The sequence below is a fragment of the Xenopus laevis genome, chromosome 1L (assembly GCF_017654675.1).
Source record: "Xenopus laevis strain J_2021 chromosome 1L, Xenopus_laevis_v10.1, whole genome shotgun sequence".
NCBI classification, from domain to species: domain Eukaryota; kingdom Metazoa; phylum Chordata; class Amphibia; order Anura; family Pipidae; genus Xenopus; species Xenopus laevis.
Genome location: NC_054371.1, coordinates 130,022,522 through 130,048,881, shown reverse-complemented (window position 1 = coordinate 130,048,881; position 26,360 = coordinate 130,022,522). Strand labels below are relative to the sequence as shown.

Genomic DNA, 26,360 nt, shown 5'->3' with positions numbered 1-26,360 from the left:
CAGGCAGAAAAAACACTATGGCATAACTTAAATTGAACCATTGTGACCAGTATGAAAGTCACAGTCACAGATAAACAGGCTAGTAGGCTAGTAGGTTCAACCAATCATCCTTGGTGATGACATAGCTAGTATATTATGTTTATATAATATTTAAATGTTTTAGAATATTTTAGCCAGATGAGAGCGATCCTATACCATTGTAATAAACGTGCAGTTTACAGTGTCTAGGATGACCTTTGGGAGCGTCTGTTCTGAGGGACCCCTTAAAGGGGTGGTTCACCTTTAAGTTAACTTTTAGAATGTTATACAATGGCCAATTCTAAACAACTATTCAGTTGGTCTTCATTTTTAATTTGTTCAAGTTTTTTAATTATTTGCCACCTCCTGACTTTTTCTAGCTTTGAAATTAGGTTTCTGGCCTATTTTTGGTATTGGTTAAATCTTTTTGGTTTAGGAATAACTAGAAATGCCTCACTCCTTGGGTGAGACACAAAGGGCAAGTATTTGTTTTTATTTTCTTTACTGTATTGTTTTGCTTGTAGATCTTTTACTTTTGGATTTACCTAAAACATGAGTGGCTCCAATTATTAGATTTGTTTAGATTATATTTTTGGTGGTAAATACATATCAAGTATATACGCTGCTATTCATATTTGCTATGCATGTTATTTTTTTTAGTTAGTCATGCTTGGAGCACCACCACCATTAGAAGGCATTCTTTAGAACTCTGGATTTCCTCTAAATGCACTGGCAAATGCTTCATCTTTAGGGCCACCTTACAGGAAGTAGCAGCTCAGAAAAGAGCCTGCTGAGGATCACTGGTTTAGAAGAATGAAGAGTTTGATGTCATCATTTTATTTCTAATACCACATGGATGGCGATCTATCGGTTGGCTAGAAAACAACAAAAACTTACTGTAAAAACCGTGGCAGCAATGGCATAAACAAGCAAGGCCTGAAGATTGTCTTTGGAAACCTGAAGTTGATCTGGAGGGAGATTTTCATTCAACGATTTCTTGTTATCAGCGTAGAGCCACCAGAGAACCCCTGTACCTCCTAAATAACAAAATGGTAAAAAGAAAAGCAAAGATCAGATCATGTGAAGCAATGGTACTGCCATTGATCCTTGTAATATTGGAGGTTTGTAATATTATGTGTTGTTCTGGTTAGGATTCCTGAAACCATGTACAATAACAGCAGCCAGCTCATTTAGAGCTATGCCAGATGAAGCAATAGCGAGTTTGTGACCATTAAGGTGTTTTTAGCTCTATTTTGAAGCAGTAATCACCATGGCCTTCAACTGCACAAGCATGGTCAAGGCGATTACCCGTGTAGGTCTATGGATGGGCAACTGCAAATGCCACCTGCAAAGCTGGAAATCCCATCTGCGATAGCCCCAACAATGATGGAGCTATTTTTTTAATGAAAACCAGGGAACAAAAAGATATATAAACAAATACTATATTCAGTTCAAACATCATTTTGAAACAACAAAAACATTGATTAATGTTTAATTAAAGCATTAAGCTGGCCATAGACATACAGAGGCGCATCAAAAAATTATTGGCGTCGGCGACATTTCGCCAGCAGCGAATTTTTGGTAAAAAAACGGGTCAAATTCGCCCATCCATAGTCACCAGCTTTTATCGGACATAAACTTTCGTACGATTGCTGTAGGGGCAGAAAATTGCCTAATCTGTTCTTTTACTACTTTATTTAAACTGAAGGTTAGTGGCAGATCGTCCACTCGTTCGTCCGATATTGCAGGTAAATCTGCACGTCTATGGCCACCTTTAACCTTGCATTTTACTGTAATAAATGACACATCCAGTTGCCTAGTTTGGTGCTATGATCTATGATCCATTTGTATGATAAATCTGTCACCAACATGTAAATTACCCTTCTCTCCTAATGGTTTCAGAAAAGTTTAGTTGAATACCTAAGTTTGCTGCCCAATTTCAATGTGCTTTCATATGTCAGTTTAAATGTTGGGTGATGGAAAATTATATGGGCTCACAAACTGTATGCTCATGGTCAACAAAAAATGAAGGTTGTGTTAAACATCCTTAACTGAAGAATTCTATTTATTCATTCCACTTTTTTTAAAAAATTATACAAGTAAGGTAAAAAAAAAAAATTCTTACCAAGTGATCCCAATACGACCAAGATTGTTATGATCCAAACAAGCACTCTGGAGATGTAGCGGATTATAACCATTAAAATCATAGACAATACTGTAAAGAAAGGAAGGAAATAAATAACTCCAGTATTCATTAATTACTAAGTCAGTACAATTAATGGTGAAGGCTAGTACACACCACAGGAATGCTACTGTACATATGTACACTGCTACAAATTGTTGTTTGGATTATGATGTCTCTTTATGAATCCAAAAGAAACATTACAATTACATAGGGATAAATAAGCTAAGGCAACAGTGGTGTCTATTTCTATACAACCTTGTTAAAGTGACAAACAATAAAATCACTCAAACTGTAAGACAGGGAAAGCCCAACACAACTTATATGGCCTTGTTTATTAAAGCCTGGCCGCATCAATAAAGCAATAAAGGGAGCAAAGGTGTGCAAGTTAGGGGATGTGTAGTGGGTGGGAAAGTAGAATTCTTCTTGCTTACACTTACCAGGCCCTCATGAATACAACACTGCTGCATGCAGGCAACAATGTATTCATAAGAGAAGTGCAGAACAGATGTGGACAGCAGGACATGGTATAAATAGCATGATGGCTTGCAACTTTGCACCCTGCTCCGCCTTCTGTAAACAAGCCCCATACTGTCTACATGTTGTAGACTATATTGCTAAAGTGCAGTTTGTTAGCTACATATAGAAGGGATACATTTTATACAAAACTATAGCAAGAGCAGTCTGCTACAGAGGTTTAAAAAAAATACTACCTTACATGTAGAAGTTTTAAAACCCAATAAATTGTGTAGTAAAGTGTTATACATATTAAATTTTAGGGAAGATTAAAGCATATACATAGCACACTCATCTATCTTCTGCACAGTTCCTGTGCTTTTTGCACCTTATGTGCACTATTTCTTTGTTGGAACACCGGTACTAGGTGCAGAATACAAGGGAGCCATGTACTTGACTGGAAGCCCCTTCCTCTAGCCTCTTGTTGGTTGGGATGCCTAAATGCATACTTCTTACATGTGGGCTCAAGTATACTAGCCAAAATACCATTCTTTCCAAAGATGCAAAGAATGGAAACGGATAGTTCAGGGTGCAAAAGAGAAGGAAAGGTGCACATACATAGTGATATAATAGAAATAAGCAAGCATGTCTGTTAAATTCTGAAACTGGAGCCCTCAGATCTTTATATTTATAACTTCCAATAAGCTTAATTCTCATAATTTTTTCTTCTTTTTGTTTTTTTTTGTTTTTTTGTTAACCACGAACTTGCTCCTCATATATCTGTCATGCTTAGTGTTTTGGGACAAACCACATTATTCCATAAAAAGGGTAAGAATTTTAAATCTCAGGCCCAGAAGTAATTGATAAATGTTCACACACATATATAGAAAATGGGAACAGTCACCCACTTTTCTGTGACAAGAATGTATGTTCTAAATATAAATCCAAATAAAACATATAGGCTAACATATGGGAAGCAAACTTTATATCTATGTTATTATATAGGTAAACTAAAGGCATTTAGGTTCAAGCTCCCATAATGTTCCAGCAGTTTTCCCCTTTTAATATGGCAGTGACCCAAAGTTGAATTCCCTGGCATATGCCAACAGATTTTTTTATCACAGATTTATCTTCTCTTCTGCCCAAACATAAATTTTGACAGCTAGTGTGAACCATCCCAAGGATTCCCCTCAATTATTCAACAAAGTGTTGTTTTGTGTAAAAAGGAAATAAATCCCTTTGTTCAACTGGTTGTGCTTATTGCTTTAATTAAAATTCATTTTTTTTGTCAAATAGTGAAACATATACTGGGTACAAAGTCAGTCACATTAACTCATAAAAGAGCTTTTATTATTTGTTACACTGTTGACCCTGTCATTGATGTGATTGGAGCACTCACCACACCTGGTGCATAAATAAAATATTTTAACAGCTATAAATCTTCACCAAACTACGATAGTCCAGCCTGGGAACCCCAAAAAACTTGAAATGAAAGTTTCTTATGAGAATGGAGCCCTGTTCTAGTACAAAAAAAAAAAAAAAAGTGTACCACCACGTATTGCACATTTGGACAATATGCAATTCCTCCTAGATGCCACCTCCAGTCCAACACTGGCTTAAGAAAAGTTCATGCAACTTTTTGATGACTGGTCTGGCATGGGATAGGAACAGTAAATTGTTCAACTATTTATCATTACCCGTCACATATCCACAGTTTCAGAAATGACTCCATAATTAAAACTAAATGAAAATTTAATTAGTGGTCTAACCAGTGCCCCTTATTTTTTTTACTACACTAGGAGGCTCAAGGATGAGTAAAAGCATTATTGCTTGCATTAATGTTTGGTGGCTACTGCTACCAAGTTTTTAGTAAATCTAAATATATGGCCTCAAAAGGAATAAAGGATGATTGTATCAAAATCATGTAAAATCCTCTCTCAAATGTATTAGGCATTCTATAAATATGTACAATAAAAACTAAGTGGAATGCCTAAAAAGAAGCAAAGTAAAAAACAGTTAAAAACCAAAAAGCACAATTGTTTTTATATATTTTTTAAGCAAAATACGTAATAGCGCAGCTCCCAAAATATTCTGAGAACCGTTGCAAATTTATCCGAATTATTATTAGGGATGTACCGAATTCCCTATTTTTGATTCAGCTGAACCCCCGAATGAATCGCAAAATATTTGGCCAAATACCGAACCAAATCCGAAACTGCATATGCTAATTAGGGGTGGGAAGGGGAAAACATTTTTTACTTTCTTGTTTTGTGACAAAAAGTCATGCGATTTCCCTTCCAGCTCCTAATTTGCATATGCGAATTAGGATTCGGATTTGGTTCGGCAGAATCCTGGATTCGTTGCATCCCTAATTATTATGATAAACAGTTTTTAAACCCATTTATTCCACAATGATAATAAACATAGTAGGTTATTTAGTGACTCCCTGGATGCCTTTTCTCCATAGGCAGAGGAAAGCAGGTCCAGCCTTATATGCACATCCTCCATAGCTCTATTAACAGGCCCAGACCTGTATGGTGCTACATGGAGCTGCTATCAGTGTGAAAATGCATGCATTCCCATTTTGTACCAATATCTGCTCTGTGTGGGCACATGCCAGGGCTCTGCGCATAAGAGTGGATAACCTTTCTTACGCATCTATAATAAACACCTGTGGAGGAAAGAGGCCAAGGGCACACTTACCGGATTGTCCGAAAAAGCAGCCAGCATGCTTCCCTATATCTGCCAATCATGAATACGGTGTTGCCACACACAGCAGGCAGCACTGTAGTCATGGGTCAAGCACAGATATTTGTGCTCTGTGTAGGGACCTGAAGCAACGTACATAATACAAATAATAATGCATAATAAAAAAAAAAAGCATGGTAGATAGTGCCTGTTTTATGTAATCTCTTACTATGTCTTGCAGTAAGTGATCCCTACAGTGTTTTTCATGGTTTTGTAAAAGTGAAACTATTGCTACATTTTGGAGGAACAATGTGTTAATCCAACCAGTGACAATATAAATATGGTTAGTTACAGCATAGTTTAATATAATTAATACTCTTAACTTTGCTTTATTTGCTGAAGACAGTTTTTGGTTCTAGCAATTTATGTTATAATGAACTTTAAAAATATTTAATTTCATACAGATGAAACAATCTTTAAAATGGTTGTTTAAAACACAGATTCAACATATAAACTTTAGTTCGATTTAAATTTACAATATGTTCTGCAGCTAACATTCTTTGTATGGTTATTCTGAATATAATTACTGCTGCTGGGTTTGTATCCTTCACTGCTGGGGAAAAACTGACCCATTTCAAAATACTGAAAGGAATCCCATAAAAAAAAAAAAAAAAAGACAGGATAAACAGTATCATTGAATTAACACTTTATGGAGTTGTTAGGTTCCTAAACAGTACTACACAATGAAGGCTAGTAATTAAAAATATCATTACCTAGTGATAACAAGCAAAGTCCCATTATAATTTCTTTGCTGGTCATTACTCCACTAATCAGCCTGTGTAGGACACTATTGTCACTGACAAAAGTGATCAGGGCCTCTGCAAACTTGGCATAGCAGGAAATGTTCACAGGAGCACAGCGATGGAAGAATGGAATAGGTGCACTGGTGACACAAGGAGAAAACAAAAACAAAAAAGGAAAAAAAATTACTCCTACCGAAATATAAAATGGAAAGAATGTCACATCAACACAGAAATGAAAAGGTGAAAGGAAGCCATGTGTTCTTGCCATTAACAGAGCCCAGGAGATGGAAAGAAACAGTCTTCAGAGGTAGCCAATCTAGGATTTCAACATATTGCAGAACTACTATCAGGGCTGCCATCAGGAATCACAGGGCCTCATGCTACAGGTATAGGATCCGTTATCCAGAAAGTTCCAAATTACGGAAAGGCTTCCCATTATAATCACATTTTTTAAAAAGGATTTTCATTTTTCCTTGTAATAATTAAACAGTACCTTGTACTTGATCCAAACTAAGATATAATAAATCCTTAATCCTATTGGGTTTAATTAAGGTTTAAATTATTTTTTATTTGACTTAAGGCATGAAGATCCAAGGAAAGATCCCTTATCCGGAAACCCTCAGGTCCAGAGCATTCTGGATAACAGGTCCCATACTTGTACAAAGTTCTCAGGGCCCTCCCCAAAAGAGGGCCCAAATTATTGACCAATTTGTTACCTGGGCCTCTAGCAGGAGGGCTCTGACAACAAGTAGAATGGGACCCAAAGAAAAAAAAAATTGTGGATCATTGTCTATGTCCCAGCTACATCCATTATACTAAAACACCACCCAAACCCTGTCCACTCTCCTAGAAGCCCACCCCTTTGGTAATCTGTTATACACATTTATGTCACTTGGGGCCCCTGGTAACACCCTTTACCCCTCCTGATGGCGCCCTGACTTGACATCAACTTCAGGATAAGTGTTCTGCAACACAAGCCTATATTTTTCAAAAGCAGTGATGAAGACACTTGGGATAGTGGTTGATGGATGTGAAAGCCAAGACCATATACAATATGTTAAAATGAGTGCATGAACTCATGATAAATACAAGGCCTGTACCAGCTACCTTTGAATTGCTTCCCCTCACTTCACAAAGTTTAAATTATTCCTATACAGATCCATGTTATTTATCTACAACTACCAACCTCCCCCACTGGTTTCCTTGTTTTGTGCTTGTAACAAACTTACCTTTCAGGCTAGTTCTTCCATAGAAAAATGACAAAATATAAAAAGCATGCATGTGCACATGCAATGCAAATTACTTTCATAAAATTTATTGAATGAGACTTTACACTTGTAAAGTTAGAAACCACAAGATTTTGATTTTCGCCTTCTACAAACATTTCAAGACAAATAAGGTTAATATCTGCAGCAAAGGCTTGTGAATATCTGCCAGAAATGGAAACCAGATTTAAAGGAACAGTTCAGTGTAAAAATAAAAACTGTGTAAATAGGTTGTACAAAATAAAAAATTTTTCTAATAGTTAGACAAAATGTAATGTATAAAGGCTGGAGTGACTAGATGTCTACATTATAGCCAGAACACTACTTCCTGCTTTTCAGCTTTCTAACTCTGAGTTAGTCAGCAAATTTAAGGGGGGGCACATGGGACATAACGGTTCAGTGAGTTTGCAATTGATCCTCAGCATGCAGGTCTGATTAAAAAGCAAATAGATATGACCCATGTGGCTCCCCCTCAAGTCACTGATTGGTTACTGCCTGGTAACCAATCAGTGGAAACCAAGACAGCTGCAAAGCAGGAAGTAGTGTTCTGGCTATTATGTTACCACCTGCCCGCTTGATCCAATTCCCTCAAAACTTCTCCGCAATACCAATCCTTGTCTAATCAAAGCCTTAACTCACCTATTTCATCTTTCGCTCTCAACTGGACTGTTTCCTTCTCAACTAAAACATGCTCTTGTCACCCCCATTCTGAAAAAACCCTCTCTTGATCCCTCCAATCTTGACAACCTCCGACCTATCTCTCTGCTACCTTTCATCTCTAAACTACTTGAGCGCCTAGTCTACAACCGACTTACCTCATTCCTCTCTGACAATAACCTGCTGGACCCCCTACAATCTGGTTTTAAGCCACAACACTCCACGGAAACTGCCCTGACTCGACTAACTAATGACCTTTTAACTGCTAAAGCCAACAATCATTTCTCACTTCTAATGCTGCTTGACCTCTCAGCCGCATTTGACACTGTAGATCACCCTCTCCTCCTCCAGTCCCTCTAGTCGCTTGGCCTTCGTGACACAGCCCTGTCCTGGTTCTCTTCTTACATCACCAATCGTTCCTTCAGTGTCCCCTACAATGGAGTATCATCTTCTCCCCTACCTCTTTCTGTTGGAGTTCCTCAAGGCTCTGTCCTGGGACCATTACTATTCTCCCTCTATACTTCCTTCCTTGGCAAATTAATAAATTCATATGGTTTCCACTACTACCTCTATGCTGACGATACTCAGATCTATCTCTCATCTCCTGATCTCAACCCAGAACTCCTAACTCGCGTCTCCTCCTGCCTGTCCGGTATCTCTACCTGGATGTCGCAACGCTACCTTAAAACTGAAATGGTTCTCTTTCCTCCAACTAACACCAGTAGCATCCCCGAAGTATCCATCATAGTTAACAATTCCACTATCACCCCCTCTCCCCAGGCCCGGTGCCTTGGGGTTATCCTAGATTCTGCCATGTCATTCACTCCTCATATCCAGTCACTTATTAAATCATGTCACTTCCACCTAAGGAACATATCCAAAATACGATCATTTATCACCCAAGACGCTGCCAAAATTCTTATTCACTCTCTCATCATATCGCGTCTAGACTACTGTAACTCTCTTTTAATTGGCCTCCCCCTCCAGAGACTGTCACCTCTCCAGTCCATAATGAACACTGCTGCGAGGCTCATACACCTCAGCAACCGCTTCTCATCTGCCTCGCCATTCTGTGAATCCCTGCACTGGCTTCCGTTACCTTTCAGAATCAAATTCAAATTAATGACACTGACTTTCAAAGCACTTCACAACTCTGCTCCACCCTACATCTCTGAACTCATCTCTATATACTCACCCACTCGCTTACTACGCTCCTCTACTGACCTGCTACTCAACTCTTCTCTCATTACCTCCTCACATGCTCGCATTCAAGACTTTGGAAGGGCTGCACCCCTCCTCTGGAACGCTCTCCCACGGTCTGTCCGACTTTCTCCCAACTTTTCTGCTTTCAAAAAATCTCTGAAAACGCACTTCTTTCGAGAAGCCTACCCTCACTCTGCTTAACTACCAAACGCAACACCACATACAACACCACATTTCTCACCCACTTACTTCGATTTTGCCCACTCCCACACCTTGTGCATTACTCCCTTCCCTTTAGACTGTATGCCTATGCATAGGGCTTTCCTCACCTCTTTGTACCTGTATTGATTGTGTTGTCTGTTACTCCATATATTCTATATATGTAATTAATGTGATGTAGTTGTATAATCACATTTACTTTACAGTGCTACGCAATATGTTGGCGCTATATAATTACATGTTAATAAAAAATAATAATAGACATCTAGTCATTCCAGCCTTTATACATTACATTTTTGGCTAACTATATAGATTTTTTTTAATTTATTTTGCACAGCCTATTTAGCCAGTTTTTTTACACTGAACAATTCCTTTAGTAAACATCAGTTCACTAATCAACTCAGAACATTCAGATGATCAGTGTGTGGATGGCAAATACAGGCTTCTGAATCTGTGGTTAGGAGAACTAATGAATTGCTCATCACGTTAGGTCAATATGTTGTTTTCTTCTTCTAGCTTCTGTGTCTCAGACAAGCAAAAACCAAATGCAATTTGTATGTATAAAGTCATTGCAAGCAGACACATAAATCAAAAGATTTATGGTCTTGTTTAATAAAAACTTCTGCCTGTATCCCAACTGTGGCAACCGAATAATAAGCACAAACACAAAACTACGAAGATTAAGTCTTCTACAGAAGTTTTCACGCTAAATCAAAATTTAAGTCAAAGGCACTGCCTAAGCAAGGGAACATTTTTCATAAAAAAAATAATGGTCCTTTATTTATATAGCATGTTACATAATTTACAGAGACGGTTTACTATTCACATCACTTTTGCCCCAGATATATACACACACACACATTCCATACATACATAGATGCGTATACGCACATACATGCCCAAAACATTCTAAACCAACTTCAGAGATTGGGGATTTATTTAAAACAGGGTCGTAACTAGGGGCAGCAGAGTAGGTACAGATTGGGGGGCAATATGAGGTATTAGCTGCTGCTGGCACAGGTACATGAGGTAATATGGTGGCTGCTGGCAGAGATACATAGAGGTTTATGGCAAGTTGATGGATTTTTGGTTCCTGCTGGCACAGATACAAATTAGGGGCAATATGATGTATTTTGTTGGCTGCCGTTGGCATATGTACAGTTTGGGGGTAACAATATGATGGATGTTTTGGCTTATGCTGGCACAGGTACAGATTGGAGGCTTGGAGCAATTTGAGGGATTGACGGTTGTTGGCACAGGTACAAATGGGGGCAATATGAATGGTAGGGTGGGAAATGGTAATGCAGGACCAGGTGTGGGGGGCACCAATATAAAACCCCTTATCTAGGGTGCCAAAACACCTTGGCCCAGCCCTGATATAAAACATATCCAGTTTTCCTTGGAAACCTCTACAACAATATTTTTAAGAAGGTATAAGAACTTGTAAAATAAAAAAAACAAGCATGGCATGCTTAACAAAATGGATGACGAGAAGTATGTTCAGGGAGCCTAGAGATCCATGGAGTTATACAGAGGCATCACTGCTTTGTGAGCAGACCTGGTAAATGCTGGAGGACCCAGGTGTGAATTACGAGCAGCGACATTATGTATGATGTGCAATAAGATTATTGTGAAAAAGGCCAAAAAATTATTTTGTTGTGGGCACAGTTTGCTTAAGTAACATCACTATATGTCAGAGGTCTGGAAACCCCTTTTGGTCGAACATTTAAATCAGGCTCATAAGATACTGTAATAATAGATGAACTCCTAGTGACATCCAAAACTATAAATAAACATCCACCCACAAATTTCACAATAATTTGCCTTCATGCCAAGCCACTTGCTTGGGCCCCCCTAGGGGAGAGCCACAGTATGCAAACAACTGCTATATGCTTGGGTAGGCAGGATTGCTAAAATAATTATGCAAATATGTCTTTGAAAGTAGATTAACAAAGATTGACACCAGATTGACAATGGTGAAATCATAAAAGCTGCAGATACACAATGGTGAAATCATAAAAGCTGCAAATACAAAATACAATACAATAAAAATGCACAAGTTATAATTATCTGATAAAAAAAGCTTGATGGTCTGACAAGTATAAAAGTGAAATTTTAGTTAAAAAATACATTTAAAGAAGAATAATGATATAGGGTGTTATTGACAGATAGACACAAATGTACAAAATGACTACGGACTTCCTCTGCAACTTAAAGTGGAAAAAGATAAGATAATTGCTCACAACACATAGCCAAAGCTAGAAAAGAATAATAATTGTCGTTCTTCTCAAAGACATTAAGTCAGAAATCTGCAGCATGGCTTGAAGTCTGATGGCTAAGGGCTTGAACTTGCTAAGGAGAATAGCTAGAGTTGTAAACAAGGGCATTCAAACCTGTTGAGGCAAACATCAATACAAACTTAAAGTTACCATTGCTGGTGGGCAGTGTTGGTCTTGATTCTTTCCATCAGACTCAGAGGCAAATTTACTAAAGGGCGAAGTGACCAACGCTGGTGAAAATTCGCCAGCGTGACTTCATTTCGGTATTTCGCCGATTTACTAACGGTCGCTAGCGAAGGAGATGGACTTGAGCGTTATTTCGCACTCTTACGCCAGGCGAAGTTTCGCTCTGGCGATAGAGCGTTAATTCACTAAGATGCGGATTTTACTGATCGTTACCTCTTGCGCCAGACTTGCGTTCGCCACCTCAGACCATGGCGAAGTGCAATAGAGTAGATAGGACTTCCTTAAAAAAATAGCTGAATATTTTTGTAAGTCCCAAAAAACGCTGGTGACTTATTTTTTCAGGGTGTTAGGCTGCAAAAAATCGTAAATTTTTTCTGGGGTACCCGGCTTCCCCCCTACATTTTCTAACATATGGCACATAAACTATATTAAGGTTTCCCAGGCTTGTGTAGTGTAATGTATTTGCTGCAACATGTAAGTCCATTTAACTTTAACTTCCCGCCGTATGCAAATTAGCCAATGCTATCGCTTTGCTTGCCGCACTAACGCTAGCGCAACTTCACCAGCGTCGGCGCCCTGGACACAACTTCAGATTGTAGTGAATTAGCATTGTCCTGTTGAATCTACGCCTGGAGAAGTGTTGCGATGTGAGCGAAGCCGTCGCTGGCGACTTTTCGGAGGTTTATGAATTTGCCCCTAAAGGTGGCCATGCATAGACAGATTTCCACATGTGAAACGTTTAATTTTAGGATGGTCCGATAAAATAATCTACTTATTGATACAATGATGGAGTACAAATAATTGACAGAAGTCTCCTCACATATGTTGGCTTAGTCAATGCCAAAGATGGTTCACATGGAGACAAAATCTGCCCATGTATGGCCTGCTTTATACAAGTTTCACTCTTTTATTTTAAATTTTCATAGAGGTGAATTATTATCCACTTAAAAGTGTGAAATGTGGTGTATAAATCATTGAGAAATATATTCACTGCATGTTCATCTAATGTTTTATCACTATAAAATCAAAAGCATTGCATGCAACAGTCATGTGAATAAAGGTATTTGGCCCATTCCTGATTTACTCTATTATCGACTTTGTCACAGTTAATGGTTTCTGATCTGTAAACGAAATGTTGACAAAAGGAATCTGAATAAACACCTAAAACAATATCTATAGGAATACTGCACAAACTCACCTTTGAGTTAACTTTCAGTTTGATGTAGAAAGTCATATTCTGAAACAACATGCCATTGGGTTTCATTTTTTATTATTTGTGTTTTTTGAGTTTAGTTATTTATTCAGCAACTCTCCAGTTTGCATTTTCAGCAATCTGGTTGCTAGGGTCCAAATTACCCTAGCAACCATACAGTGATTTATATAAGAGACTGGAGAGTACCTGAATAGAAAGAGGAGTAATGAAAAGTAGCAATAGTAATACATTTGTAGCCTTACAGAGCATTTGTTCTTTTGTTGGGGTCAGTGACCCCCCATTTGAAAGCTAGCAAGAGTCAGAAGAAGAAGGGAGATAATTCAAAAACTATAATAAATAAATAAATAACGAAGTCCAGTTGAAAAGCTGCTTAGAATGAGCCACTTTATAACAGACTAAAAGATAACTTCAAGGTGAACCACCCCTTTAAGCTTATTCGTGGTTGCACAAACTGTAGCAGCAATAACTGCACCCAAACACTTTTATGTGCCAGATTATATGTTTATGTTGTTCTTTTTTCAGTCAGAAAATAAATATGCTGATAGGCTATGTATTATTATCCTTTATTTATATTGCGGCAACATATTCCACGGTGCTTTAAAGAAATTACACAATTCACATCAGTCACTGGCCAAGTAGTCCCTATCACATACGTACGTGCATGCATTTATCAGCCAAAAAGTCAGAAATGCACGACAACGTAAATGTTTTGAGGTTTATCCAACAGCGTTCCTTTGAAACCCCTATTGAGAATAGTATTGTATTTAGTATTTAGTAATCATTTCCCCCCCATTTTATACATTCTAATTTTTGAATATTAGGTTAAAAATGTAAAAACGTTGTTCAGATACAAACAATACCACTAGAAATTCCAGTTGGTTAAGTAAGTCTCCCTCTGGTACAGTTACTGTTTGAATGTTAAGGTATCCACCAGAATTTTGTAAAAACCTTTCATGTCTGATTATAAAAATAAGCTTTCACTTGTAAAACTCCTGACAGACTAATCACTCCTACTTGTTCTCTGAACTAAATGACAACCTAGAGAAGCTTTTTATTCGGTTTTCTGTGTAATGTGCTCAGTAATCTTCATATGTACTCAACAATTAAGTAAAATCAGAGTAGCTCAAATCATGTACCGTGAGGCATTATGTTCCAGAAGTCTTGGCAGCTCTACAATCATTTTAGAGAGAGCTGCTTGACAAAATAAGAAGCTCTCGCGTCATTTCATTTTCTGATCAATTGTAACAGAGGTTAACAGCTTCTGGCATTCGATCTTCTTCTGTGTGCAGGGGTCAACCCCCATAACAAACAAAAGGTTACCAAAAATACAGCACAGAAGGGAGATGTATTTTATTCCCCTCAAGGATAGTTGAAAAAAAGTGAAAAACTATTTTAGCCTTGAATGAACACAATACAGCCAGCTCAAATACTGCAGAAGGATTATCACACATCCATTGATTGCACAAAAATGCTCTATTCTCCTCAGCTGCCAAATGACAGAAAATAGTCCATTTCACCCAGGAATCTATCTGCCGCTTAGTCCTAAATGACAAATGCAGAGCAAGACATAAGCACCAAACCTTCACTTATAACTTCACTCAAACTTAGATTGAGTAGGGCTGTTACTGCATATGCAACTCAACACAAATCAAGCAGAAAGAGCACCCGTTATACAAAAATCTCAAAGCATTCAAACCCACTTTGATAAGCTTACCTTTTTGGCACTGGAAGCTTGGGACATAATGATGGTGCTCTGCTGTCTGTAGTATACTGGGAAGGGGTGAGTGAATAATCACATAAAGCCGAACCTGCAGAAGAAGGGAACGAGAATCACAAAAATGGGGAAAATACATTCCCTGTATTTCTATTTTCTACAGGTATGGGATCCAGAAACCTGTTATCCAGAAAGCCTTAAATTACAGAAAAGCTGTCTCCCACAGACTCCATTTTATGCAAATAATCCAAATTTTTCTTTGTCCTTTTTCTCTGTGACAATGAAACCATGTTGTATTTGATCCCAAATAAGATATAATTAATTGGAAGCAAAACCAGCCTATTGGGTTTACATAATGTTTACAAGATTTTCTAGTAGACTTAAGGGACGAAGATCCAAATTACAGAAAGATCCCTTATCTGGAAAAGCCTAGGTCCCAAGCATTCTGGATAACAGGTCCCATAGAGTGACTTGATGTCTAACATAACAGAACAGAACACAACTTCCTGCTGTTCAGCTGTCTTGGTTTCCACAGATCGGTTACCAGGCAATAACCAATCAGTGACTTGAGGGGGGACCAAATGGGTCATAACTGTTGCTTTTGAATCTGAGATGAAAGCTGAGGATCAATTGCAAACTCACTGAACAAATCTGTTCCTTGTGCCCCCTCGTCAAGTCACTGACCAACTCAGATTTAGAGAGCTGTAAAGCAGGAAGCTTAATTCTGTCTATTATGTTATAATATGTTACATCTCTTCGGGCTTTACTATCAATGCCTCTTTTTGGGTGGCTATGTTCCAAACTAAGTCAGAATATGCCCCCATCCCATGTCTCTAGATAATGGTTTCTCTTTGAGGACTTAATTGGAACGACAGTCATTTTATTTTTTCCACAATCACATTTCATCTCTATGGTCATTCCAATAAAGACTGTGGCAGATAGAAAATGGTAGTATCAAATAGTCAGTGATACCCTTTAAAAAGATAATTAATTAAAGCTAATTAATTCCTTAGGAAAAATAAAACATAAAAAGAAGATATAATAGCTCTTTAAACACATGGGAACATATCAACTGAAGATAACTATATTTTACACGTAATTGAATTTAATATAGTGCAAGTACTATAATGCTGCAGCCTCAATAGGTTGTCCTTTATTTGCACGGCAACAGGTTTTTAAAGCAATTCACTCAAAATTAAATTGGTATAAAAGATAAAATTAATAACAAAGAATGAGCAGCAATTTGGCTAAAGTACAGACTGAAATACATTGCATTTTGGCTGCAATTACTCAGCTCTCATATCTGTTATTATTTGCTTCTGCAAAGATCTAAGCAGCACTTGCATTTGAACACTATTAATCACTGTTATAAATAAAATCCATCAGTTATAAGCATGTACTATCTTGGCAGCAATGAGATAAGGGCATGTGCCATTTTTGTTTCATCTGTACAGTTTTAAAAGAAGTTTATCAACATTTCTATAAAAATTAAATAAAAAACATACAATAAGTAAATTATGGGAATGTAGCTTGACAATGGTGGAGGACAAAGCAAGCTAAAGGTCTGCTGGTTACCTCCTTATGATCCATGGCTGTTTTATAATAAACTGAATGAACTTCAAGAATGGGCAAGAGAAAAGCCCTAAGGACTACCACAAACACAAGGCCAACTCAGAAATCAAATTAATCACTTTTTTCCAACACTGGACCAGGAAGCATAACAGCTAGCTCCATGTTTAACGCCCACTACCTCACCTGCCAGTGCATGTAGAGAGACACATGAAGACCAAGAAGCCTCTCAACAGAAAGCAGAGGAGAACATAATGAAAAATAAGGCAGCTTATCCTGATCACACCTAGATACACAATAGAAACATGGATGCTCGTTTGTAAAAACTACTTGTGGAGCTACTACTTAAATGCCTTAGCTCATACTTCAGAAGACATGTTACCAACTTTTACAGAATTGTGATCCTCCTAAAACCTTCAAGGAAAGAGGACTAACAAAGTCTGACTGATATGGTCAACTACATAATGGAGCCAGACTTGGTATTATAATGGCACTTGAAGTAGCCCTGCCTGACACAGAATTAAGGTGGACATACTCTAAAAGACCCACTTGTTTAGCAAGGTCGCCAAACAAGTGGATCTATTCCAGATTTGCCCACCAAATCTGGAAAAGATCCACTTGTTTGGCGATCTTGCTAAACAAGTGGATCAGGCTGTCGAGACGAGGACTGCATCAACAATCTACAAGTCCTCCCCTCAACAGGATCTCTTAACCTGCATGGTCAATATCTAGTCAATTTTTGGCCAGATATTGGCTGGGCAGGCCACCTGAGGAGCCTGACTTGGTCTGAAGGGGCCGAACTGGCAGCATAAATCTGTTTATGTATGGCCACCTATAGCGTGGGGCAGAATTAGCATCCAGACCACAAGGGAAGAAGCCCTTGCCTGATGGCAATACAGTGAAACGCTAGAGGTGACTTTAATTAGCAGATGTTCAATAGTATTACAGTTGACAGATGCCCTTCACCTTCCCTTTTGTAGGTGCACCTGATAAACCTGGTAAACATCCATCAGCATGCAGCATTTATAAACCAATTTCTCTTTTGAACGTGGACAGAAGTTCAACACCAAAACAATAGCCGACAGATTAAAGCCTTATCTCTTTTAATTAATCCATAACAACCAAGCTGGCTTTGTACTGTTTAAAGAGGTGAAAGATAAACATAAAACAATATTCTTGGTACAAAATAGATTTAAACGTACACCAGCACTCTCAGACATGTTTTATTGTTTGAGTAAATGTCATAATTAAAGGACATGTCCTCCACATCTATTTATACTGCATAATTAAAGAAAATGTAATTTTAAGCAACTACAGAATATAAATTAATTAAAAAAATTCAATAATACTGATACCTGACTGTACAGGAACATGTGCAGAAATCAGCTCTCCTCCAGCCAAGACTCCAGTCCCCACAATGCCTTTTACACTTTTATTACATTATTTTCAAGTCAATTAATAATCTGGAGTCTTGGGGGCAAATTCACTAAAGCGCGAAGCACCTAACATTAGCCCAAATTCGCCAGCATCATGTCATTTCGTTACTTCGCCGATTTACTAACGGGCGCTGGCGTAAATTCGCTAGCGAAGTGGACCTACTCTAGCGCTACTTCGCAACCCTTACGCCAGGCGAAGTTGAAGGCGAAGGGTCAATGTAACTACGCTAATTCACTATCTTGCACATTTTACTGAACGTTACCTCTTGCGCCAGACTTGCCTTCGCCACCTCAGACCAGGCGAAGTGCAATAGAGTAGATAGGGATTGTTTCTAAATAGTCCCAAAAAACGCTGGTTTTTTTTTTTACTTTTTTAAGGGTGATAGGCTGAAAATCGTAAATTTTTTTGGGGGTACCCTCCTTCCCCCCTACATTTCCTAACATATGGCACCTAAACTATACAGTGGGCACATGTGTAGGGCAAAATAATAATTTTATGAAGGTTTCCCAGGCTTGTGTAGTGTAATGCATTTGCTGCTACATATACGTCCATTCAACTTTAACTTGGCGCCGTATGCAAATTAGGCATCACTAGCGTAACTTTGCTTTGCTTGATGAATTAACGCTAGCGCAAATTCGCTACCGTTCGCCTCCCTGAGCACAACTTCGGATTTTAGTGAATTAGTGGCGCCCTTGCGAAACTTCGCCTGGCGAAGTACAGCGAAGCCTGCGCTAGCGCAACTCCGCTGGATAGTGAATTTGCCCCTTGGATGGAAGAAACATAAACAGTCAGAACAAGCAGTGGAGAGAAAAGTAAGGCAGTTAATGTGTTCAGTTGAAGTTATATTTACAAATAAAACTGAAAACAAATACAATACAAAATATGTATCCGGAAACCAGTTATCCAGAAAGCTCCAAATTGGAGGCAGAACAAGCCTATTGGGTTTATTTAATGTTTACATTCTCGACAAACATCACCAGTGATGTTGCCCATAGCAACCAATCAGATCTTTGCTTTTGCTTTCTTACTTGCAGGTGAAATCCAATTGCTGATAAGTTGATATGGGCAACATCACTGGTGATGTTTATTCTGTTTTATTTATACAGCGCTAACATCAGTTGAGCTGACATTTAGAGGCCGATTCACAAAATTCGGGTGAAGAATTCGAATGAAAAAAATTCGAATTTCGAAGTATTTTTTGGGTACTTCGACCAGCGAATTGGTTAAATTCGTTCGAATTCGAACGAAATCGAACGATTCGAAGTAAAAATCGTTCGACTATTCGACCATTCGATAGTCGAAGTACTTGCCCTTTAAAAAAAACGTCGACCTCCTACTTCGGCAGATAAAACCTACCGAAGTCAATGTTAGCCTATGGGGAAGGTCCCCATAGGCTTGCTAAGCTTTTTTTGATCGAAGGATTTTCCTTCGATCGTTTCATTAAAATCGTTCGAATCGTTCGATTCGAACGAAAAATCATTCGATCGTTCGATCGAACGATTAGCGCTAAATCCTTCGACTTCGATATTCGAAGTCGAAGGATTTCAATTCGAGGGTCGAATTTCGAAGTAATTTTAACTTCGAAATTCGACCCTTAATGAATCTGCCCCTTAAAGTACTGACCCATAATTCCACATATTTCTGCTCTGACTATGCGTTTTTTTCTAGTGGCATGCTTAGTGAGCTATGTGCTATTTTTGTTACTTAATGCATGTTTAAATACAGATTTATATAAAGATAAATCAAGTATAAGTGCTATTTTTTTTCTAACTCTGAAGCCAAGTTACCTAGTAACATTAGAGCAAGTTGTACTTGGCAATGCTGTTAGGGTATGCTGACCTATATATTTATATGTTAACATAGTAGACAGGGAGCAATCTGCTGCATGTTTAAAAAAAATGGAAACAAAATGTATTTCTGTGTAAATCAAACCTAATGCAACAAAATATTTTTCCAGTAAAAAATAAATATTGTCCTAGATGGAACAGTGTTTAGGTTTCATAGGCTGAATGAGAAAATGCTTGAAAAATATTTTTGTTTCTTCCCCAACAAGCAGGAAAATGGCCTCAAGCTCCTGGCACTCACAGATACTAAAAATGAATATTGCAGCACTGAACATTTAGAAACCGGAATATTTTAAAATGTATGTATTGTCTCACCAATTGGGAGTGTAACTCTGTGATATAAATGAATGAATATAAATTATACAGATTAGCCTCATCTCTTGACTAAGTGAATTCCTGCATATCCTCACACAAACATAAATAAAACTATTGTGATTACCGACCAAATTACGGATATGCGTCTCGGTGCAAATCTGGACAATAAGATGTCAGATTTAGAAATCAATGTTGTATTTTCTGCATGCTTTTATTTTCCACCTTTTGCCTTCCAGATTTGAATATAAAGTAACTTATACCTACAGAGTAGGCTTCATGCACAGAAAGCATCAAATTAATTACTTTATGGTCCTGTGCCTAGGGAGATTGGCACATAAATCCCTTTATTACTGCAGTAAAAGCATTTTCTGCCAGGGAGTAATGGAATACAGGTACCCTCATGAGAGCTGCTGACCAAATCATCAACTTCTACATGTAGGATTATAATAGACCAATCTCTCTTAGAGACAAGGATAAAAAAAAATGCAGCATTTCAATAACAATGGATTTTTATTTACCATTGCTTTGGAAGCAAGCAATGGTATACCAAAGGGCCCATTTATGGAGAACACTTGCCCTTGGCAATGGATTGTACAGTTCTGCACCAGATTAAAAGGAGTACAATGCTGCCTGCTTCCCAGCATCATCCCAGCACCTTTGTCTGAATGAAGTGAAAGTTAGGGGGAATTCTAGTCAGAGCCAGATTTACTCATCGTGCAGCCTAGGCAAACTGCTGCTCCTCACCCCCATCACCCTCTCCTTGACAATTTCCTTCTTCAGGTCCAGAACACTGCTGCCCAAGGCCCGGGTCTTTGAGGCCTTCCCAGAAATCCGGGTCTGGTTCTAGTAGAAGCCCATATGCTGCTCACATAGCGTCCTCTCTGTATGAAGTGCACTTAGCACTAAATACCAAGGGAGGCATAAGTCTTTGAGGAAATACCTGGTCCTGTGGTTGCTTTAGAAAGGGTTGTCAGTTCAAAAGCCTTATAGTTTAAATGCTGTGTTAGGCCCAAATACGGTCTACTTAAAATGCCATTACCCTGACCTAACCATTGTGAAAGGCAGAATGTATTACCCTCTTGTGCTTACCACTGTGTTTGTTAAAAGGGTCAAACAGAGGCAGATTTACTAAATTTACTAAAAAATGTTCCAATGCAGAAGAGTTTTTTTTTACAGATACTATTGCTACCAATTAGTAAAAATAAAATACACAAATATTTTTAATTGCATATATTAAGGGTAATGGCCTGGGTAGAAGGTTTGACGATGGTCTCCAGATGAGAGCAAGAGAGATCACAGCTCCCCTATATTATTGTATTATTGAATGAGATGCACAGAGTTTTGACAGGTAAACCTCAGCAGGGGTGTGTGTATATTATATTATATATATATATATATATATACACACACACACACACACATACATATACACATATATACATATACACATACATACATATACATATATACATATACATATATACATATATACATATACATACACACACACTCCAATTTTTTTTTGCACATATTCCTTTACCAAATAATAATCACACGATTGTTTACTTTCTAGATTCAAACATTATTATAGTCTGGTTGACTAAGAAATCATTCATGTTGCGATATGCTACCTTTGCAGAACCGCTTTACCAACTCTATGACCTTGTAGACTCACCATTTGTTTCTGCAAATTTTTTAACGTCATTGAGGGTTTGTAGCTCTTCCCGAGGACATTCAGAAACACAGAGTGCTATAGACTTGATTTTTCGATTTACTAAGTCGAGTTTGCATGGATCCAAGAAAAAAACATACCTGAAACATGTACAGAACAGCATTAGTACATAGATTATAAAATCATAGTGAACATAAATAAACAAATGCTGAAGATTAATTTACTGCTACAAACCTTACTGGACTGTATTATCTTATACGATTATTACATTGCTTTCATAAAGATGCAACAGTCCTTATGACAAATGCAAGAGACACATATAGCATTTCAGGCAATATTTTAATTAAATGCCCTTTTAATGGCGAGGGCTGGGTGACTGCTGAATACCATACCATCACTCCACACACACTCACTAAATGACATTAACAAAGATTATACAGGTATGGGATCCGTTATCCAGAAAGCTCCAAATTACAGAAAAGCCATCTTCCATAAACACTATTCTAATCAAATAATCCAAATTTTTAAAAATGATTTCCTTTTTCTCTGTAATAATAAAACAGTACCTAGTACTTGATCCAAACTAAGATATACTAAACTAAGATATAGTTAATCCTTATTGGAAGCAAACCCAGTCTATTGGGTTTATTTAATGTTTACACGATTCTCTGGTAGACTTAGGATACAATGATCCAAATTATGGAAAGATCCATTATCTGGATAACAGGTCCCATACCTGTACAAGATGTCCTAGATGCTACAGTATTTAAAAATAAAATTTACCAGACAGACAGAATAAGAAATAATGTTTCAAGTGTTGCAGGAGAATAATGTAAAAAGCTTCTGGATACAAAGATATATGAAATGCAGCTGACGCAGAACCAACAGCCCTATTTTTCTAGAGGGCTGTCAGCACAGGGAAAAAATATACTGAATTTGCTTCAAATATATATCGGCCTAGACTATGAACGGACTTAGGGGGTGGTTCATACTTTACTAGCCTAAAGTATTCTACTTAAGCCAGTTGTGACTGGCCACAGTCCAAATTATATCAAGTTACAACCCTTGGCAACCATGCCACACCACCTGCTAGCTTTCAGTAAGAGCAAAATAACATAAAAGGAAGGATGGATGCGGGAGTTGATATGGAAACCTGTGGCTAACTAGACTAGACATTTGTAACTTGAACAAGACTTCAGCTAAATCAGTAACATCTTGGGATAGATAAAAAGAAAACATAAATACAGTATATACAAATGTAAGTGCGCAAAAAATTCTTTATAATTTGCCTATATGAAAGTAAGAGTTTCCATAATAGTGGAACAATATACTGTACATAAGACTGGATTTCTGTCAGAAACAAAATAAAAGCAAACATTTTTAAACTTAACTACTACGTACTTTCCTCAACTTTCAAGTTGCCTTTCGTTTTAAGATACAATACATTTTAAGTCCAGCAACCTGTCCCAGTACCAAGTTTCACATAAAACACCAATCACTGGGCCAGAAACTTGTTATATTACTTTCGATTTACCAGTTGGCACTAATAAAAAAAATGATCAAAATCTATTTTTGGCAATAACATTTGCTACCATTTTACTGTAAGTGAATACACCCCTCAAAAGAGAAGCTATGATATATTCATACTTCATTAAGCAGGCCAATGTAATTCTACATCACACTTGCCTGCTTGGGTTGACATAAGCTATGAGGCAAAAGAAAGCATTGATCAGTAAACCAGGATAGGAAGAAATATAGTAAAATTGTTGGTTGGACCATATTCTCTCTGTGTTTATTGGGTTTGCAGACAGATAAGATAAACATTTTGAACCCTTATGGTTACCGAAAATACAGATCATTCAAAAATAATTGAACAACATTTTGTCTTGCGGTCATTTGTTTTTTCAACAATTTTAACATAAGAAGAATAAAATTTGATAAAAAAGTAGGAATTGTAAACTCAGCATCTATGCAACGTCAGGGCAATACACAACATGATGTCACATACTGCTCTTTATGGCAAAAGTGCCAAAATCTGGGAAGGCAGTCTCCCATTAACTCAATTTTAATCAAATAATTAACTTTATGAAAAGGATTTCCTTCTCTGTAATAATAAAACCTAATACTTGAACCCAGCTAAGATATTATTGATCCTTATTGGAGGCAAAGCAATCCCATTGGGTTTAGTTAGTGTTTTGTTTTTAAGCTCAGCGTCTATGCAACTTCAAGGCAATATACAGGTCACATATAACTCTTTATCATTAGAGTGCTGACAACATTTTAGCACGCATGGAATGTATTGACATTCTGCAAATCACTGCCAGAAGATCCATATCTCTTTAAACTTAAAACTTACTGGCTCACACTGCAGAGAATATGTAATACAGGTATAGGATCCGTTAATCAGAAACCTGTTATCCAGCAAGTTCCCAATTACAGTTAGGCCATCTCCCATAGAATCCATTTTAATCATTTTTTTTTTTTTTTTTAAATGATTCCTGTTTCTCTGGAATAATAAAACAGTACCTTGTACTTGAACCTAGCTAAGATATAATTAATCCTTATTGAAGGCAAAACAATCCTAATGTTTTTAAATTAATATTTAAATGTTTCTTTTTTTTAGTAGTCTTAAAATGTGTACTGAAAGCCCCCTTGATAGACCAATGACATTATCTTTAGCTACATGCCATCTTTACTTAATGATTCCTCCTGTAAATAAATGATTTCAGATCATTCTTGCCAGGACTAAAATTATTGAAATAAATAATTTCGTAGTAGTTAAAAGGACTCTCTCCTTCAATATAGCAGAACTTGCCAATATAAGAAATAAAGTGGATTAATGAATAATAAACACCATTATATTTAAATTCTAAGGAACCGCTTACCTGAATTGAGCACTATTGTCAATTCACAAGGGGTCACTGACAATACTTACTATGTTGATGCAGAATAGTAAGCACCAAGCCAAGAAGTGTCAGTGAATCTCATCTTTAAACACTACTGTGAATTATCTGTCTCTTTAGAACTGGTTAATACTATGAAGTAGAGTGAAGAATAAACAGGGCAGTAGCTTCTAGGCTAGGGGCACACGGCGCGATTTCGCCGCGATTCTGCGCTGGGCGAGTTGTCGCTGCGTTTTTTAAGCCGAAATAGCTTTGCTAACTTTGGCGCTGGCGTCAATGCAAATCGCGGCGAAATCGCTGCGCTAATTCACACGCGGCGATTCTTTTTCTACTGTCGCCCAGAAACGCCCAGCGAGGCAACTTCGGACGACAATAGAAAACGAATCGCCGCGTGTGAATTAGCGCAGCGATTTCGCCGCGATTTGCATTGACGCCAGCGCCAAAGTTAGCAAAGCTATTTCGGCTTAAAAAACGCAGCGACAACTCGCCCAGCGCAGAATCGCGGAGAAATCGCGCCGTGTGCCCCTACCCTGAAGCTTTACTTCTTTGATTGTGTCTGCTTTTATACCATCCAAGTAAATCTTTCCCCCAGCTGGACAGCTTTAAACTTACCACAATGATAGGGTAAGAACTCTTTTAAATGCTCCCTGTTGTTTGTGCCTTTGTGTTATCCACTCAAAGACTGTTAGCTCTAAAGGACAGGGACCTCCACACAAAGTCTACAGTGGTGCTGGCACAGAATCTTAGTAGTGGTCATAGATTAATGCCTTGCTTTTGTAATAAATGCATGTCACATAATAGACTTACTTGTTGTTGCTGTGGTCAAGGCCACTGTTAATAAACCCTTCAATTTTGGTATTCTTTTGCCCACAGATGTTTCCATAGCTGTCATAGCCAAAAACCAAACGTGAGGCAGCTCCAGTGGCAATGGAAAAACCACAAATGAACCCCTGATTAAGAAACACAAAAAGATAAAAACAAAGAAAACAATATATTACATACATAGTTAGCTAGAGAACCAGTTTATCTTTACAAAAACTATTTTCAAATAGCAGCCCAGAAATAATGGCTATTTTTTTATTTATATTTAATCTTGTTGATTTGTATGGTTTACTGTACCTAGATGTGTGCCTTTTGTTACATATGGGGGTATGTTCAAAAAACAAATTAGTCTCATCATCCAACCCCCTCCCAGTAGCAGCTCAGTAGGTCACTGTTCTTTAAACTTGACAAATGCTACATAAGTACCTGGCATTCCTCAGCAGCATGCAGCAGCACGCTAACCTTAAACCTCTAAACTGGAAAGTAAGAGGTAATGTACTATCTGAAAACATTTGGGAAGGTGAAATAAACCTTTAGATCAAAACCCATGCATGGTTAACTGGGGTTTTGGTGATCCAGCCATTGATTGAATGGGGATGAATCTGCAGTGCATTGTCATGGAAAAGTTTATTATGTAAGTTTTTAAAAAAAAAAAAAAAAAAAATATGAATCCAACAGGCAAGATTTGTAAAACGTAAAGTAAGACCAGAAAGACGCAAGATTCTGCATAAACTCTGGAGTAGGAGGTGATTTAAGACTGCTTGAACCTCTTCTTCTTATTTAAGAAAGCCCATTCTGGGGAAAATACCTTAACTAAGGAAGTTCTTTCCCCCAAACTCCACGTGAGTTCCTTAAAGGGGTAGTTCAACTTGAAGTAACTTGAAGTATGTTTTAGAATGGCTAATTTTCAATTGG

At 37.7% G+C, this 26,360-nt stretch overlaps 1 protein-coding gene across 2 annotated transcripts in view; it reads right to left on the bottom strand.

The window, feature by feature from the left end:
• slc44a1.L (solute carrier family 44 (choline transporter), member 1 L homeolog) overlaps positions 1-26,360 on the bottom strand; it is an 83,088-nt gene that overhangs the window by 27,600 nt on the left and 29,128 nt on the right. For both annotated transcript variants that reach the window (NM_001091778.1, XM_041579895.1), the window contains 6 exon segments: positions 916-1,055; positions 2,144-2,233; positions 6,118-6,287; positions 14,884-14,977; positions 21,724-21,860; positions 25,431-25,573. In NM_001091778.1, the coding sequence (NP_001085247.1) occupies positions 916-1,055; positions 2,144-2,233; positions 6,118-6,287; positions 14,884-14,977; positions 21,724-21,860; positions 25,431-25,573 (774 nt within the window).